Consider the following 16,005-nt stretch of genomic DNA (forward strand, 5'->3'; position numbering starts at 1 on the left):
GAAACAGAAACTGCCAAGAAGCAATGATTGACAATAGGAGGGCTTTTTAATAAAGCTCTTTAAAACCAATGACCTGTGCAGAAATTCTAAAGCTTGACCACGAAGAGAAGGCGGATGACCTTGATGCAGAAACATTATTTGTATCATCTGTACTAGGTTGTTTGTTATTATTTTGTAATAGATAGGATCAGTTTTACGCCTCTAACTACTTGGCGCTTTCTGGCAGATTCTACATATTGCAAATGATACAAAATGATGTTTTCACTTCAAGGTCATCCGCTTTCTCTTCGTAGTCAAGCTTTACCACTAACTTCTCGTCGCTGTAACTCCACCATTATTATTGCTTTACAGATTTCAATTCCCAAAATTGGGACAAGTCCTTTCGCCAGATATGTAAGGAATCTAATTCTTATACGTGAGCAGATGGCAATAAAATACTTTGATCAAAATGGGTATCACAGTCACATTCATATAAAGTTACAAATTCTCATTACAAGAAATCTAACAAACTTCTGAGCTAAACACTGAAATCAACATTAGTAAAATATACAACCTCCAATCATATATAACAAAATATATCCAACATTTTAGACACAAAATATTAAGTATCAATCATGCATAAACACACATATCGAAAAATAAAATTACTTTCGCATTAACAATGGTTTTTCATTCAGGGATAAGTAGTACAAAGGGATTCAAATGAATGATGAAGACACGGTGAAGACATTTTGAAGACATGATAATATGAAGTATCATTATGATGTCTTCAAAACTTAAAATATCGTTAAAAGAGAACATTTTTCATGATTATAGTAACAAAGTTGTTATGAAAAGTTAAATATCAGAATTGGCATGGGTGCCCACATGCAAAATTTTAAGGGGGGGGGGGGGGAGGGCTCAGAAATTTTCCCCATAGTTTAGCAGAATATTTCCCCCATGGAAACCATTTCTGATTTCTGTACAGATTAGAGATATTAAAGTTTGACATTTTATTTATTCATTTATTAATGGATGGAAAAGATTTTTTTTTTCAACATTTTTGCAAAGAGAAAAGCACTAAAAACAAGGAAATTCTCATTTCAAGGGGGTGGGGGGCTTGAGCCCCCACCCTCCTCGCTATATAGGCGCCCTTGAGAATTAGTGATCAGATTTAAAGATGCTTAAAAACTAATAAGATTTACTTCCTCATTGTACTTATAAAAATGATGCAAACGATCACAACATGACGAAAATTTTTTCATCTAAAATTACTAATAAAAGCCATAAGTAAAATATATATGTCTCGTTTACTAATAAAACAACATCACACACTTCGTGTTGTGCACTTCGGGATTGTTGGCTCCCGTTCTTGGGCGAGTCCACTTTAAAAAAGCGAAACCATGGGTTGCTATACTGCCGTGTATGGGTAAACGGCAGTATCTGTAGGAATAAGTTCTCGAATTTGAAGAAATAAGAAATCTCCTGAATTAAGAAGTTTGAAGACATGTGTAGTGAGTTCAATACTAACAATAGGGAAATCTTGGAATTAGATTTTTTTTCAGCGGAAACAAGCAAGTTTGTGCAATAAAGCTATTCTAACGTACAACAGATGACAAAAATGCAAAAAAAAAAAAAAAAAAAAAAAAAAAAATGTAGTTACTGCCCTTTACTATCACGGGAAATCAAGCGTTGGCGAACATTTTTGTTTTTGTTGTGAAGGCATCGTTGCTTATTTACAATAAGAAATAAATTTCAGCTGAAAACTCGAGCCAAACTCCCTGCTAAAGTGTACATTGTGAAAGCCTTAAGTTTCTTATCGTGTTAACTTCCCTCCCCATTTCCTACGAATTCTGCGAGTTTAACTCTTCCACAGAGCGCCAACAATGCTGAAGAGCAACATACGGAAAAAACTGTTTTTGTTTGTCCTAAAAACGTCTAAAAAAGCCCATGCATTGATAACTAAGGCACATGTTTTATACTTATACAATAAATTTATTAATAAAACACATTTCCATCCTTCTTCTTATTAAAAAAATCATCTTTCTTTTTTTGTTATTTTAAGTATTTAGATGTATGAAAAATGCAGTACAAACCACAGTCAGTTTTTGAATAGAAGCACCAGTTTTTTCTGTCTTAGATGAAATACAGGCTAAAACGAGGTATTTACAGTCCATTCATTCAAACATACAGACCTTGAAGATATGTCTTCAAATGAACTGAACATGCCGAAGTTATTACTTCGACATGTGGAGTAGAAATAGTCCTAGCATTGTTTGAAACAAAATGGCTGGAAATTAAATTACATAAAAGCTGATATGATGTAGAGATATCAACAATGTCCTAGCTCTTTTTAATTTTTGAAAATCTCCAAATCTTAGCTCCTAAAAGTAACACTAAGTGTTCCACCAAAGTGTTTCACTTGTAGCTCATCTTCATCGCTTACAGGACTCCTGAAAAGAAAATCAGTATTTTCAGAAAATATACTTTGATAAATGATAATTTTAATGGAAAAAAAAATGTTTGTGGTTTCGGCTGTTAAATAGCGTGTCAACGTGTGACTGAATATTCTACTCATAAACAGATGAATAAAAATAAAAAAAAATTCTGAACAACAAATATATAAATAAAACAAATATATTACCAGTACAGCAACAATGCTGACTTTACCGGAGAATGAAACTGTTCCAGTTTTGTTTCCTAGATGCTCGATATTTCGAAATGTTCGACCTTTAGTATTGCGACAAATATCAAGTGTAAAATCTAATTCTCGTTTCACTCGTTGTACCATGACACGATAAATCTTGGAAGATGCGGTTGTGATCATTTGGCGCAAATTTTGCAAATCACGTGCCCATGGAGCACGAATTCACGACCTTTGGTGTAACACCACAAAAAAAAATCGCTTGGAGTTAGGTCCGGAGAGCACGGTGGCTACTGAAGAGTAATTTTCGTCATCAAACCTCGTCAAATCCGATGACTATGAAGCTCGTTATTGAGGAAATGGAGAGCATCTTCAGATGATAGGGGTGGGGAGGGAATCTTGTTGGAAAATGAAGGACCATTGATTGTGATATGTTACAGCGAGTGACAGAAGAATTAATTTTAAGACTAGATATCTATCACACCACGAAAGGTTCACAAATTGAACATTTGGGAAACAAAACTTGTAGTTTCCATCTCCGGTAAAGTCAACGTCGTTGCTGAATTGGTTTATTTTATGTCTCTTTAATAAGCCTTCCAAGTAATGGAGGGAATATCCACAAAACCCGGAAACTACACGGCACCCTTCGCCAATTCTTGCGGCACTCAGTTTGAGAACCCCTGTATTGTCTGGGTAGTGAACCATTTTGCCCAAGGGCTGCTTTTTTTTCTTTTTTTTTTTTAAATATTGGCACAAAAGGGGGCGATTTTTCAAGGAGTAAAGCGAATTCATGATACGACTTAAAAAGAAAATGAATGAAAGCAAATGTTGAGTTTATTTCCTAAACTTCGGTATGAAAAAAATCACTGAGCAACCAACCTTTTCAGTAGGATATGCAAGATCTTTGGCCTCGATGACAGTAGAATGTCCAATTTGTTCCAAGCAGGCTTGAACGTATTGAGGGAAATGCTCCAGTACCATATTGGGACGAAAGACTAAAGGAGTGTATTCGTTTTCGGTTACCATTTTCAAACGGTATCTGCAAAAGAAAAAGAAATATTTTAACTAGTACGTAATTTAACACACAACATAAAGTACCTAGCCCCTGGCATTCATTTGAATTTTGACACCTTGAACCAGTGGCGTAGCCACACTTTCTGCCGCCAGGGGCGGGGTCTCAACTTGCCGCCCATTTTGATGGCAAATAATTAACAGAGTCAAAAGTATTTGATAAGATTTTAATAAAAAAGAAAAGTAACATATATTTTTTTTACTTCTTATTTTGCATGCAGAAGAAAAAAAAAATCTGAGCCCCACCGAAACCATTCCAAAAGCTAAGTCAAAATTTGGAATTTTAAGCAATTTTTAGTAACGCTCATAGAAAAGATGCTTGGAGCTCCCTCCTTTTTTTTATTTTTTTAATTAAAATTAGTTTTATGTATTCTTTGGTGACGTTAGGGGTTGGGACTTCTTAAGGAAATTTTCCGAAATCGAAGTGTTAGAAAAGCAATTTTAAGCTGTGAATACGTGAAGATATTGGAGAAGGTTCGGGGGTGCTGTTCGGAAAGCTTTTCAACAAAATTGAAAAACATGTAAAAATGGGTTGTACCTAGTGGTGAAAGTAAAAAAAGACTTCCCTAACTCCAAAGACTGGATTTTCCTCCAGAAATATTTTCAAACTTAAAATTAATTTTAGTCTATCTTTGTTGACGTTAAAGAGAATAGGGAACGTTCAAGAGCTCTCTGGCAATTTTTCGATGCCGAAGTTTCAGAAACGTAATTGTAGGCTATCTTTGGCGGCATAAGTTTCCAAATGTTTCTAAAAATGTAGGAAAATCCGATGGTTTTTCCGTCTCCCAGTCCCCTCGAAACTTTTTGAAAATGACGTTCTAAAAACGCGACTTCAGCCATTGTTTGACGGACAACGTTATGAGAGAGCGTTCGGAGGGGGTTTCCCACCCGAAATCTAGGGGATTTGCGGTCTTCCCTCAGAAATTTCAAAAAACGAACTTTGGAGTCAACTATTATGAAGTTAGGTGATTTCGTGCACATCTGGGGTCCCTACCTTAATACTTTTCTGAAATTTAAATTTCAAAAACCCAACTTTAAGCTATTTTTGGAGACATTGGATGAGATGGGGATTTTAAAGTTTGAAGTTGATGTCCTAAATACATTTTTTAGACTATCTTTTATCATTATACAAGGAGGGTCAGGGCTTGACCGCCCTCAGGAACTTCTTAGTATTGAAGTTATAAAACCTCACTAGTCAATATTAGGCTAAAAGATGATATGTGAAGGGATTTTGTGGGCGTTATCCCTTGGATATGTTTCGAGACCAAATTTGGATGATTCTCTTTTTTACCAATAGAGATCGAAATGTGAAAGGCTTCGCCTAGAGATCATTTTGCTTAGTAAAAACCTTTCCTTAAATTGAATGACTAAATGAAACTCAATGCATAGAAGAATTAGTTGATATAGTGCATTAGTACAAGCAATAATTATTGCAAATGTGAATATTTTTTTTAATAAAATAAACATAAAATTAATTCTGTATTAGTGAAATTTTTTTAGTCAATAACCTATCAAAGCAATTGTTGAAACAGGTAATGCTATCCTGAAAATGGACAAGAAATTGCCCACCATTTGAGATCTCTCTCCTTTTACTCTTGTTGTCGCTTTCCTTTAAAAAAAAGTTCATTTATTATTTATTTTTGCTATTTTTTATGAAATTTATTGTTTCCTCCGTAATAGTTGATCTTAACAGCAAAAAGGAAAAAAAAAAAAAACATGGTCCCTTGACCTACCACTACCAGCTCCCTCAGTCTGTAGTTTAAGACCGAAGGAAAAGAAAAAAAAAACAGTAGTGCTGAGATATCCACAAGAAAAACACATGTATTGTATTAGAGTAATTTTATTATTATAGTCGTACTAAAACCTTTTACAATTCGTAGACTTTTTGTTTTCTTTTTTGCCTTCAGTAATAGATCAAAAGCATGGTTTCCTTATTGGGAAAACGCGTTAAATTTTTTCGTATCAAAAGTGTGAAAATGCCGCCCCCCAAAAAGTGCTGCCCGGGGAGGACCGCTCCCTCCGCCCCTCCCTAGCTACGCCACTGCCTTGAACACAAATCATCTTTTTCGCTATCACGAATAGCGATAGGACTTTCTGGTTTCTAGAAATGGAATGGAAATGGAGAAGAAATTCACTCCGTCACACTATAACTGGCAAAATTTTATTGAGCTTGGGCTCAAAAGTCAGATATAAAAATTAACAAGAAACTACACGACCATTTTTTTTTTTTTTTTTGCAAAACTCAGGTTTTTGATTTAGTAGTGAGTTAGTAGTTGATGTTCCAAAATACAGAAGTATTGTTCGTCTTGGTAGGTATAACCACGCACACACGGTTCTTAGACAGACTATGGCGTAACGGTCCGTCTTTGGCAGAAATCAGCCAAAATGAAATAATATCAGCTTCCATGCCCCATATGAACTCAATGATGGATTTAAATAATTTGGGAGCTGCCTTGGGTAAATTTTGAAAATAAGAATTTTTGAAACGGGTACAGTAAAACCTGTAAAGTTGACCACCTTTGTAAGTTGACCACCTGTCTATGTTGACCGCGTTTGTCAGGAACGGAATTAGTCCTATCTCATATAATAAAGGAAAACCTCTGTAACTTGACCACCTCTCTATCTTGACCACCTGTCTATCTTGACCACTAATGTATGCCAAATTTGGTTTGAAATATTGTAAAAAACCCTTTGTAAGTTGACCACTTGGTTTATTTTTTAAAACTTTCTTTACAAAATTATTTTATTATATTATATTATTTATTTATTTATTAATTATTATTATTATTTTGATAGCTTTCCAAAAATGTTTTGAATGCTTTGATGAGAGACTAGCATTTTACTAACTAACCAGCAGCATAAAGCTTATGCTGCTCTTTATTCTCCAAACTTGTTTTTCATTTGTTGTTCTATTTGAGATAGCTCTTTGTAGTCTGTTCAATGAAAATTAGGTGTCAGTAAAAAAGTTCAAAGTCTTTTCTTTTAGCTCTAATATGTTGCGGCAATACAGGAATTGTGCTAAAAAGAGCAGGCCAGGATCTATACATTTCGGGCCCCCCTGCAACAAAATATGTAGGGGCCCACCTTAGTGGCTAGCAGTGTCTATTTGTAAAGTGAATAAGTTTTAGTACTATTTTTTTTTCTTTTTTTTCTTCAATTTCTAGGACCGTTAGCCCCTTTAAGGACACGGGCCCCTTGCTCTGCATGTGCTCAGATCTGGGCCTGCTAATGAGTAAAGTTACATGTTTCTGGTGCAAGGGATTAAGAGATAGGACATCTTAATTTTGCCTTTATGAACTGGGAGAATCGCGCTTATTGCTCTTTGTGCTATAATTTGTACAAAAAAAAAACTTGAAAAAGAAAGTTAGTTGAACTTGAGATTAATAAAAAGTATGAAATATTACATTAAAATTAATTGAAAATGGAAAAAGCCAGAGAAAATTAGCCGGCACATATGGAATTTCTAAAACTGCAGTGTCTAATATAGTTGAAAACAAGGAAAAAAATAACAAAATTATTTGAATAATATTTTTAATTATTGTTTCACTTTCAATAATGTTAAACAATGAAAGTGAGTTGAACAGAAAGAATAAGGGTGAATTATTCAAAAAATGAAAACATGGTGCTAGAAATGACAAAAAAAAAAAAACATTACCACCCTTTATAAGTTGACCACCAAAGTACTGCACCGCGAGTGGTCAACTTACACAGGTTTCACTGTACTAGTATTCCAGATAAGTGCTATTATACAGCATGATTCAGAAGAAAAAAATCAATGAAAGCCTTCTTAGAATCACTAGACGTTAAATCCCGGTTATCACAAATTTGCCATTTCAACTGCGCTTGCGCGGACTTAGCTGTTTGGGCTTTCAGTTTTAAGATTTCGTATTGCTTGTTTAGATTTAGGCTGAGCAACAGTTCCAACAAATTAATGAATGCGATTATATTTTCACAACCATTTCGTGATACATTATATGAAACTACGGATATGAATAACTGATAATCTTTTAAATGTAAATAGAAAAATGACTTTAATATTTATTGCTTTCGAAATATTTATTTAACATAATCAACAAAAACGTTGTGTACTTCAAGAATGATTGGAATATGTGTACACTTATCCGTCTTTTGCGGATATTTTACGTTTGGCGTAAACAGCTTATTATTATACAGTCAAATTTGGCCCTGAAAACAGCCTTTGTTTGATAGAAAAATCCGACTCCGAATCCATTAATAATTAAGACGCAAAACTCAATCTTTACCAAGGAATAAAAACTAAATCAGAGAAAGCTTTGTGATTTCTAATTTTATCTGTTGCTATCTCATAGTTATTAACGAATTTAAAATGTTTGTAATTACTGTCAGCAAGACTTTTGAAATCAGCTAAGTCCGCGCGCAAGCGCAGTTGAAATGGCAAATTTGTGATAACCGGGATTTAACGTCGAGTCTAAGAATCTGGATCGAACGCGTTTTACTCAAAATTTTAAGAAGTCCACTTATATCCCCTTTTTCATCTCACTGCTTCATTTATCAACTATGATTGTGACTATTAATATCCATCTGTGAAAGCATCGATTAGCACTGAAATAGAAGACCTTTAAAATAGTTTACCTTCGTAAAAGTGTATTTTCCTTTTCCACAATAATGTACTTAAAGACAATCATTCTAACAAGTTCTGTCAAAAAGTACTGTTTCTTGCACTGTGAAAATTATGAATTATGAAAAATTATTTGTCTAAAACTAATGTCCTCCCCCCCCTCACACACACAAAGCATTGAGGGAAAATTCATACTGTCTGACCACGGATTGTATGGAAAAACAAACATCCGTTTTACAGTCGGAAATGGACAAATCTATTATTTTTAGCGGTGTCAGCTTTTGCAGAAGTAGAGTCTCATTCAAATAAGCGGAATACGCGCATCAAATTTTTACTCTTCCCTCTCATTCAGATAGATTCGTCTCATCTGGAAGTTTGAAAATTCCATACAATCCGTGGTTGGATAGTAATGTAATATTATTGATAACACGTGAACGGAACTAGGTAAAACAATTTGATACATTTTTGATTGTCCTTATGAACGTTGGAGTCATCTCGCTTTTGTGACATTTACGATATTGTAAACTGGTTACATAATCCTGATAATAGTACATATTTATAGTTTATCATTCGATTTAATACATACCCATCCGATGTACGTTTGATATGCAAAATTCTTCCAGCAACGTATAGATGTTCTGTGCAGGGGGCAACTGGGCTGCCAGATTTTTCAAGATCAGTCTCTCCAACTTTAAAAGGCTGGAAGTAGAAAACAAAAGTTTCATTAATATAGTCAACAAAGCTTCATGAAAAACAATCACATACGAATAACCGAAGCGACACTTAATTGCAAAGAAAGCAAATGCCAATAAATCAAAGAGGAGACTCCTTTACATAGGTAAGTATTATATTTTCATCCAAAGACGTAAACTTTTGTGAATGCTCAAAATTCGTTTTGGTTGCGTTGAATTGCTATGTTTCTTCAGAGCGCAATAATATGCAATTTGTACACTCATCAAATTCAGCAAATTATTTACAGCTTCTCAAAGTATATCTATATTTGCGCACACACTCACACACGCACAAAGGGGAAAGTAAATGAATAAAGCTCAGGGGTAATCCAGGGGCAGATAAAGACTATCGTTCAAGGGGGAGGGTATCATGCTGAAGAATGACCCCCTCCCCACACGAACAAAGCTACGATTTTGGGTGCAAAACATTCCTGAAACTGATTGAGTGTCAATAAAAAGCATCAAATCAGCCAGGAATTATAATGTCCCAAATAGGGTACAAACGTTACTAACCAAATTTATGCCGAAAATGTAATCAATGAGTTTGCTAGCGGGAAAAGATATTTCTTTTCCAAAATGTTTGCTACGCCGAATGATGTCTTCTGAATTAGAAATATAGAGTCATTCCATAGTGATGAATGAAACATTCAGAGACTCTGTTTCGTTGCATAACATGAGTTTTAAACGTCTGATAAATCGTTTACTTGTGGTTTTACGGAATTCTGTGAAAGAAGAAAACTTCTGTGTAGCATTCATGCAATAAAACACAGTATAAATCACATAAATTGGTTTTTGAAACTAAACTACTATAGTGCGACGAACGTGACATTTCTGCAACCTCGAATTTGCAACATGACATTCAGCTCTCAATTTCTCTAAAGTTTAGGTGGATATTATTGTAAAAACAGTGCGATGCGTTGTTTTCATTCCTTAACTTTATTTTTCATGCAGAATAATACTCATTTTTCCTTATAATGTAATAGAAATGAATATTTCTTCAAAATATTATGTAAAACACATTAATATTTATTGAGTTTGAAATATTGGCCTATAGATAAATGAAGAAGTTATAGTTCAGGATTATGATTGCAGTATTACAGTCAATAATAATGAGCAGATAACTAAACTGTTTTCTCTCGTATAGCAGTGATTTTCTATTTTTCTATTTATGATGATTTAAGCTAATTTAGTTTTTACCCATGAGCAATTTCCATAAACATTTCCTTTAACCCTAATGTTTGTTTTTCTGATTATTTTCAGTATTAAAGTATGAAAAAAGAAAACTAAATAAAAAAAATTTCTTTTAATGTTGTTTTCTCGAGATAATAAAGTAAAACATTGTTTCTTTATGCATCATTTAAATATATAAGACTCTTTTCTTTGAAAATTGAATTTCCACACTGCTTTTAAAGTGGGCCTAAGAATCTTGAAAATAAACGGAAATCAGAATCAAACAGTTTGTAAACTTGTTATTTAAAAGATATTTCATTCCTCTCTCTTTCCCTCCCCCCCCTTTCAATCAGTCACTCGCTACATTTAGCACTAAAATCAGGGTAACTTTTTTCTTCACAAAAAAAAACTCAGGTGTTTACTTCTGTGAATCTATTATTATTCTTTTAATTAGTAAACTAATTAGTTTTCGAAAAAGCTCTTATCTATACTACTTTTTTTCCTTCTCAACAAGGTTTTATAATATACGTGTTTGATTTAATAACAACAAGAACATTTTGTATGTAATTAAATGATGTGTGAGAACTGAAACTAAATAAATGTATAATTAAATTTTAAATGCTACGTCTCATCTCCAGCTTTGTCGATTTGCATCGTCTCGATGCTCCTGGAGCCAGGGGTGCCCCCCCCCCTAAGAGCATGAGCGCATCCCTCTAATTATCGCGAAGAATCCCCCCAAAAGCAAAAGCCCCATTAAAAAGTAAAAATATCCATCAAAACAACCACCCTAAAAGCTTTAATAGCGCAGTCTGCGCAATGACCCCCCCCCCCCCCCAAGTGGGCACCCCTGCCTAGAGCAAAGATATAATGCGTTTCTCAATATTCGTTTGATAAATATCATTTTCATTTTATTTTTAATTCAAAATTATTAAGAGTGCAGTAAATATACGGACGTAAAATACATTATGAAGTCACCTTTTTACGATTATGATTGAAAATTCACAATGTTCTAGATTTTTCTTTTCCATCAACTCCGCCCTTTTCTGTGTAAAATTTTGATAGATAAACCAAACAAAATCAATTTTAAAATGAAATGCAATTTACTCACGTCATCTAGTCCATTCTTTTTGCACTTCCCATTGCTTTTGAAGTCCACTTCATAGTTGTCACACTTTTCATCGCAATCAGAATCATCGTGTCTGTCCTTACAAGACATGAACACCTTATACTGAAAAATATATGGGCAGTGAGATTTCAAAAAAATAATAATAATAATAATAATAATTACATGAAATTAATTACGTGACAAAAAGACATGCTTTTGAATCATTAGTAAAAATTCTCGACTCAGATAAACAGTTGATTATTAAAAATATTTAATAAACGAAAAAGGGAAGGAAGGTTCTTGCTTTTGATGGAAAAAGTATCGCAGCGTTTCCGTTCAAAGATATGATATTTATATAATCCGACATGTCCCAAATTTCGAGTCTCTTCAGACAGCTGACTTCCCGTCAGCCGATAAGCTACTTGACTGAATCGGATGTCAATTCACTCCATAGAGCAAATATCTGATAGAAATAATATAATGTTGTTGAAAGTTCCTTTCCAACGAGAAACACATTATAAATTATATCTGATTTTCACTAGACAATCAGCCGCGCCGACGAATTTCAAAATTTTAACAGATTTAGAATGCTATTGATTATTTTTTATTTGGAGCGAAATATTTTTTTTTCATTCAAGTGCGCAAAATTGAATTAAGAATATAACGAATGAACCCCAGTGAATTAATGTGCCAAGAGACCTAAATATATATTATTGTGACGTGGAATATCTTTGCTTGCTCCTCTCCGAAATAAAACACTTTGATTGCGTGCCATAATGGGACACACATTCACAAAAAGTGTGACAAAATTCTAAAAACGAATGCATATTTTCAAGGCTTAACTCAGACCCTGCTCTTCCTGAATCGGATTTGTGAAACGAAGAGAAAACTGAGTACCACAGATATCAAGAACTACCTTAAATAGTCAACAAATTGAGTACCACTGAAATAAAACAACTACCTAAAATAGTCAACTGTGTACCAAAAAAAAATTATAGTATAAATGGTAGAAGAAACTCACATCTGGTTTTGAGATAGGAGATGGTACTGGTAGCCCTGGTTGGTGCTGCTTTTCAGCATGATTTTGAAAACTTTTCAACGAGCGCTTACCCAATGTTTGAACTTTCCTAAGGGATTAACTCAAAACTTTAAATTCTTTTTATACACACACACACACACACATCCCTTTGTTTCTCACTGCCTCTACTCTAAACACAAAACTTACGATTGCTTTTTTTCTTCTTTGTATTAATGTGTTACTTACAATAGAAGACATGAAAAAATTTGAGAATTACCTTGGGTAGTTTGCATTCCTTAAGGCACTTTACCATTTCTATAACCATGTATTTAACATTTTCGTAGTTGAGGTAAGGCACACTGTCGTTACCGTAGACGATTGTAAAAACGTTGTCGTAAGTAGTCGCCAGGGCAGCTTTGTTCATGGTGGGGGCAGGAGCAAAAGAAAAGCACCGAACATTTGGATATTCCACCTTGAGCAACATTGTTAGTATGGAAGCCACAGAAGCACCTAATTGGGAGATCACTTTTCATAACGTTATGAATAACACAATCATCATCAAACAACTCACTTCTTAAAATGCAGAGATTAATGGCAATATCTACAGACTTTGAGCCTGCACTTATTTACTCCGAGTGTTCAGACAGTCTTCAGTGGTTAAGACAATCATCATCTATAGTTGGGGCAAACCTAATCTGGCAGCGTCATAAAGCTGTGATTAGGATCTGCGTAGCCTTCACAATACTGCCAGGTTAGATCCGCCCAACTCTCACTTCCATAATGTAGAAATTAACGACAAGATCTAAACAGACTTTGTGAACGCACTTATTTATTACACATATTTAGACAATCTTCAACGGTTAACATAATCATCATCTAACTACTCACTTCTGTAATGAAGAGATGAACGACAACATCTACCCAGGCTTTATGCACGCATTTATTTATTCTACGTGTTTAGACAGTCATCAATGGTTAACACAATCATCATCTGACTACTCTCTTAGAGATTAACGACAATATCTACCCAGACTTTGTGCACCCACTTATTTATTCTTTGTTTTTAGACAGTCATAAATTGTTAAGGTTTAAATAGTCTATAAAAGAGTTACATACAAACAACTCCTATTTACTCAGATCACTCCCAATAGGCATTTAATTTATTTAGCAGACATTCATAGTATATATTTCATATTTATTTCATACATAGTCACAATGTTCGTTATTTTATTTTATTGTTTTTAGAATTTCACCCAGTTACGAAAAGAGTCAGAAAATACCGAAGCAGGAAACATAAGGAAGTAAAACCAGACTACATTATAGGAAGTTGAGAACTTGATGTATCGAAAGTAAAATAAAGAAGAGAGAGAAGGGGGCAGGCACTCTCAGAAAAGTATTCTCAAATCTCACGAAGTTCTCGTCGTGTTGACAAAATAACTTCATGGAAAATGTTCCGGGTAAACGTTTTGTCAAATTGCCGAAAATTTTGAGAGATTTGAGCATTAGTTACTGACCAAGCGAAAAAAGAATCGCCATAAATGATGAAATTTGTCTTACGTTGAAGAATCTTCGTAACTGAGCGATTCATTTATGAGAGTAAAGAATCGTTTCTTTGTGTCAAACATTCGATTAAAAAATTTCGAAATATTCAGGACCTGATGCAAATTTTGTGACCGATATCCTTGTTACTAGTGATATAGGACACACGAGACAGTGTACCTGTCTTCCCACTTTGTGTTTGAAGAGTTGACATTGAAAAGAGTTTAGGCACAAGAACTTGAAGGAAAAACAAAAGTTAGAGGTGATTAAAAAGTACAGTTAAATAAATCCATGCTAGTGAATTGATTTATTTCTAAAAAAAACTTTATATTAACTACAAACGGTTTGTTATAATGGTTTAAACTGTTATTTTAATAATTCATAATCATTTCTTTCCTTCTACTGTAAAAATTTAGTTTTGTCACATAACTCATTTACAATGTCAACTCGTCATTTATAAAGCGTCCTCCCACTTTTTAAATTTTAACACATATACTTATGCTCATAGACTATAAGTGTTCCTCCACTTTTTTTTTTTTCAAGACTGTGAGCATTTGATAATTCTGGGTAACTGCGAGAATTTTTTTACAGCAAAACACTATTTTGTATCATTCAACGCAAAACATGCATGGTACAAAATGTATTTCCCCATGGATTATTGTAGATTTTTTACCAGATTTAAAGGCGTATAGTTGAATTTCCAAAATACATTTCGGATGTTTTTTAAAAAAATGTTAAAAAACGTTTTTGACTGACATGTTACTTTTATCATTGTTAAACAGTTACCATGCTTTTAACAATTCTTTTTAAACCATCTAAAATGTATTTTGCGACATAAATTATACCATTAAATTCAGCTTAAGATATACATTAATCTAAGGTAAAAGTTCTTTATAATGCTCAGTTTGCATTCAGTGTTACTATTCACTATTTTGCTTTAAAGATGTCAGATAACCGTGGGATACCCGTGGAGTTATTACTCTTCGGTAAGCGACGTTTCTTCATCATCATCATCATCGTCATCATCATCATCATCAATAGCTCGACAACTCATTGTGGGTTGTAGCCTTTTCCATTACTTTCTTCTGGTTGGATCTATTTTTTGCCTGATTTCTCCAATTTGAGTATTTGATAGCTTTGAAGTCTCCTTCTAAACAATAAGTGACGCTTCACAGCACATAAAGCTAGGTAAAAATACTTACCCAAGCTATGTCCAGTAACTACCAACTGGTAGTCTGGTTTTTCTTTGAATGCTTCCTGGAGTATTTCACCTTCTTCCAGCTTCGCCTTGATCTCTCGCGCAGCTGTAAGCATGCCGTGGTGGCAAAGAGAGCCCTCCGGCGACCCCCTATCGTCCATGGGCGAGAATCCGGCAGATATGTCCGTGAGCACATCGTCCACAGAGAACGTGCCCCTGGCCGTGACCAGCACGGCCTGCGTCTCGTGATCGTACGTCACGTAGAACGGCACTTGGAACACTCTGTCCACGAAACTGACGTGCACCAGGTCCTCGTAGGGAAGTTGGGTAGTCACACGGAGGCCGGATAAGTTGCACCCGCAGCAGTTGTCGCCCAGGACGATGCCGGACCGCTTGCGGCATCGAAAACAGCACCTGGAAGCGAAAAAATATTAAACTCGCACAGATCCTATCTTACTAATATTATATATGCGAAAGTTTGTCTGTATGGATGGATGTATGGATGTATGGATGTATGTATGGATGTTTGTTACTCTTTCACGCAAAAACTACTGAACGGATTTTGATGAAACTTTACAATAATATAGCTTATGCATCAGAATAACACATAGGGTAGTTTTCGTCCCGTTATGGGGGGCAAAACCCCCTTAGGGGGCAATAAAACACAATTTTTGTATAAATTCTCTAATATTGGGATGAAAAAATACTTGCACATATTTACATTATATGTCCATCGAAAGCTCTGATTTTTCTGCTGATGATGGCACCTGTTCGAAATTTCTAAGTAGAATAAAAAACGAGTTATGAGCTTTTTAGATCCATGTTCGAAGGCTTTCCTCAACTCAATACAGTATTTAGTGTATCATCTCAACTCTCTGTCGATAGCGACAATTGTTGTATTGTTGACTTTCTTTGCTTTTCGTGATTGTTCAAGGCTTTTCTCAAGTCAAATC

The 16,005-nt window shown here is 34.6% G+C and overlaps 1 protein-coding gene across 2 annotated transcripts in view; it reads right to left on the minus strand.

Annotated features, from left to right (window-relative positions):
- Positions 1 to 943: 943 nt before the first annotated feature.
- Positions 944 to 16,005, minus strand: part of LOC129216152 (diacylglycerol lipase-beta-like) — a 107,584-nt gene continuing 92,522 nt past the window's right edge. Inside the window, exons 9-14 of one of the 2 annotated variants that reach the window (XM_054850311.1) lie at positions 15,057 to 15,466; positions 12,593 to 12,825; positions 11,301 to 11,420; positions 8,878 to 8,990; positions 3,503 to 3,662; positions 944 to 2,432 (exon numbers count right to left, since the gene is read on the minus strand). In XM_054850311.1, the coding sequence (XP_054706286.1) occupies positions 2,415 to 2,432; positions 3,503 to 3,662; positions 8,878 to 8,990; positions 11,301 to 11,420; positions 12,593 to 12,825; positions 15,057 to 15,466 (1,054 nt within the window). In that variant the 3' untranslated portion in view covers positions 944 to 2,414. The remainder of the gene's footprint in view (positions 2,433 to 3,502; positions 3,663 to 8,877; positions 8,991 to 11,300; positions 11,421 to 12,592; positions 12,826 to 15,056; positions 15,467 to 16,005) is intronic. The other variant, XM_054850312.1, reaches the window with a different exon arrangement.

The sequence above is a fragment of the Uloborus diversus genome, chromosome 2, assembly GCF_026930045.1.
Source record: "Uloborus diversus isolate 005 chromosome 2, Udiv.v.3.1, whole genome shotgun sequence".
NCBI lineage: Eukaryota > Metazoa > Arthropoda > Arachnida > Araneae > Uloboridae > Uloborus > Uloborus diversus.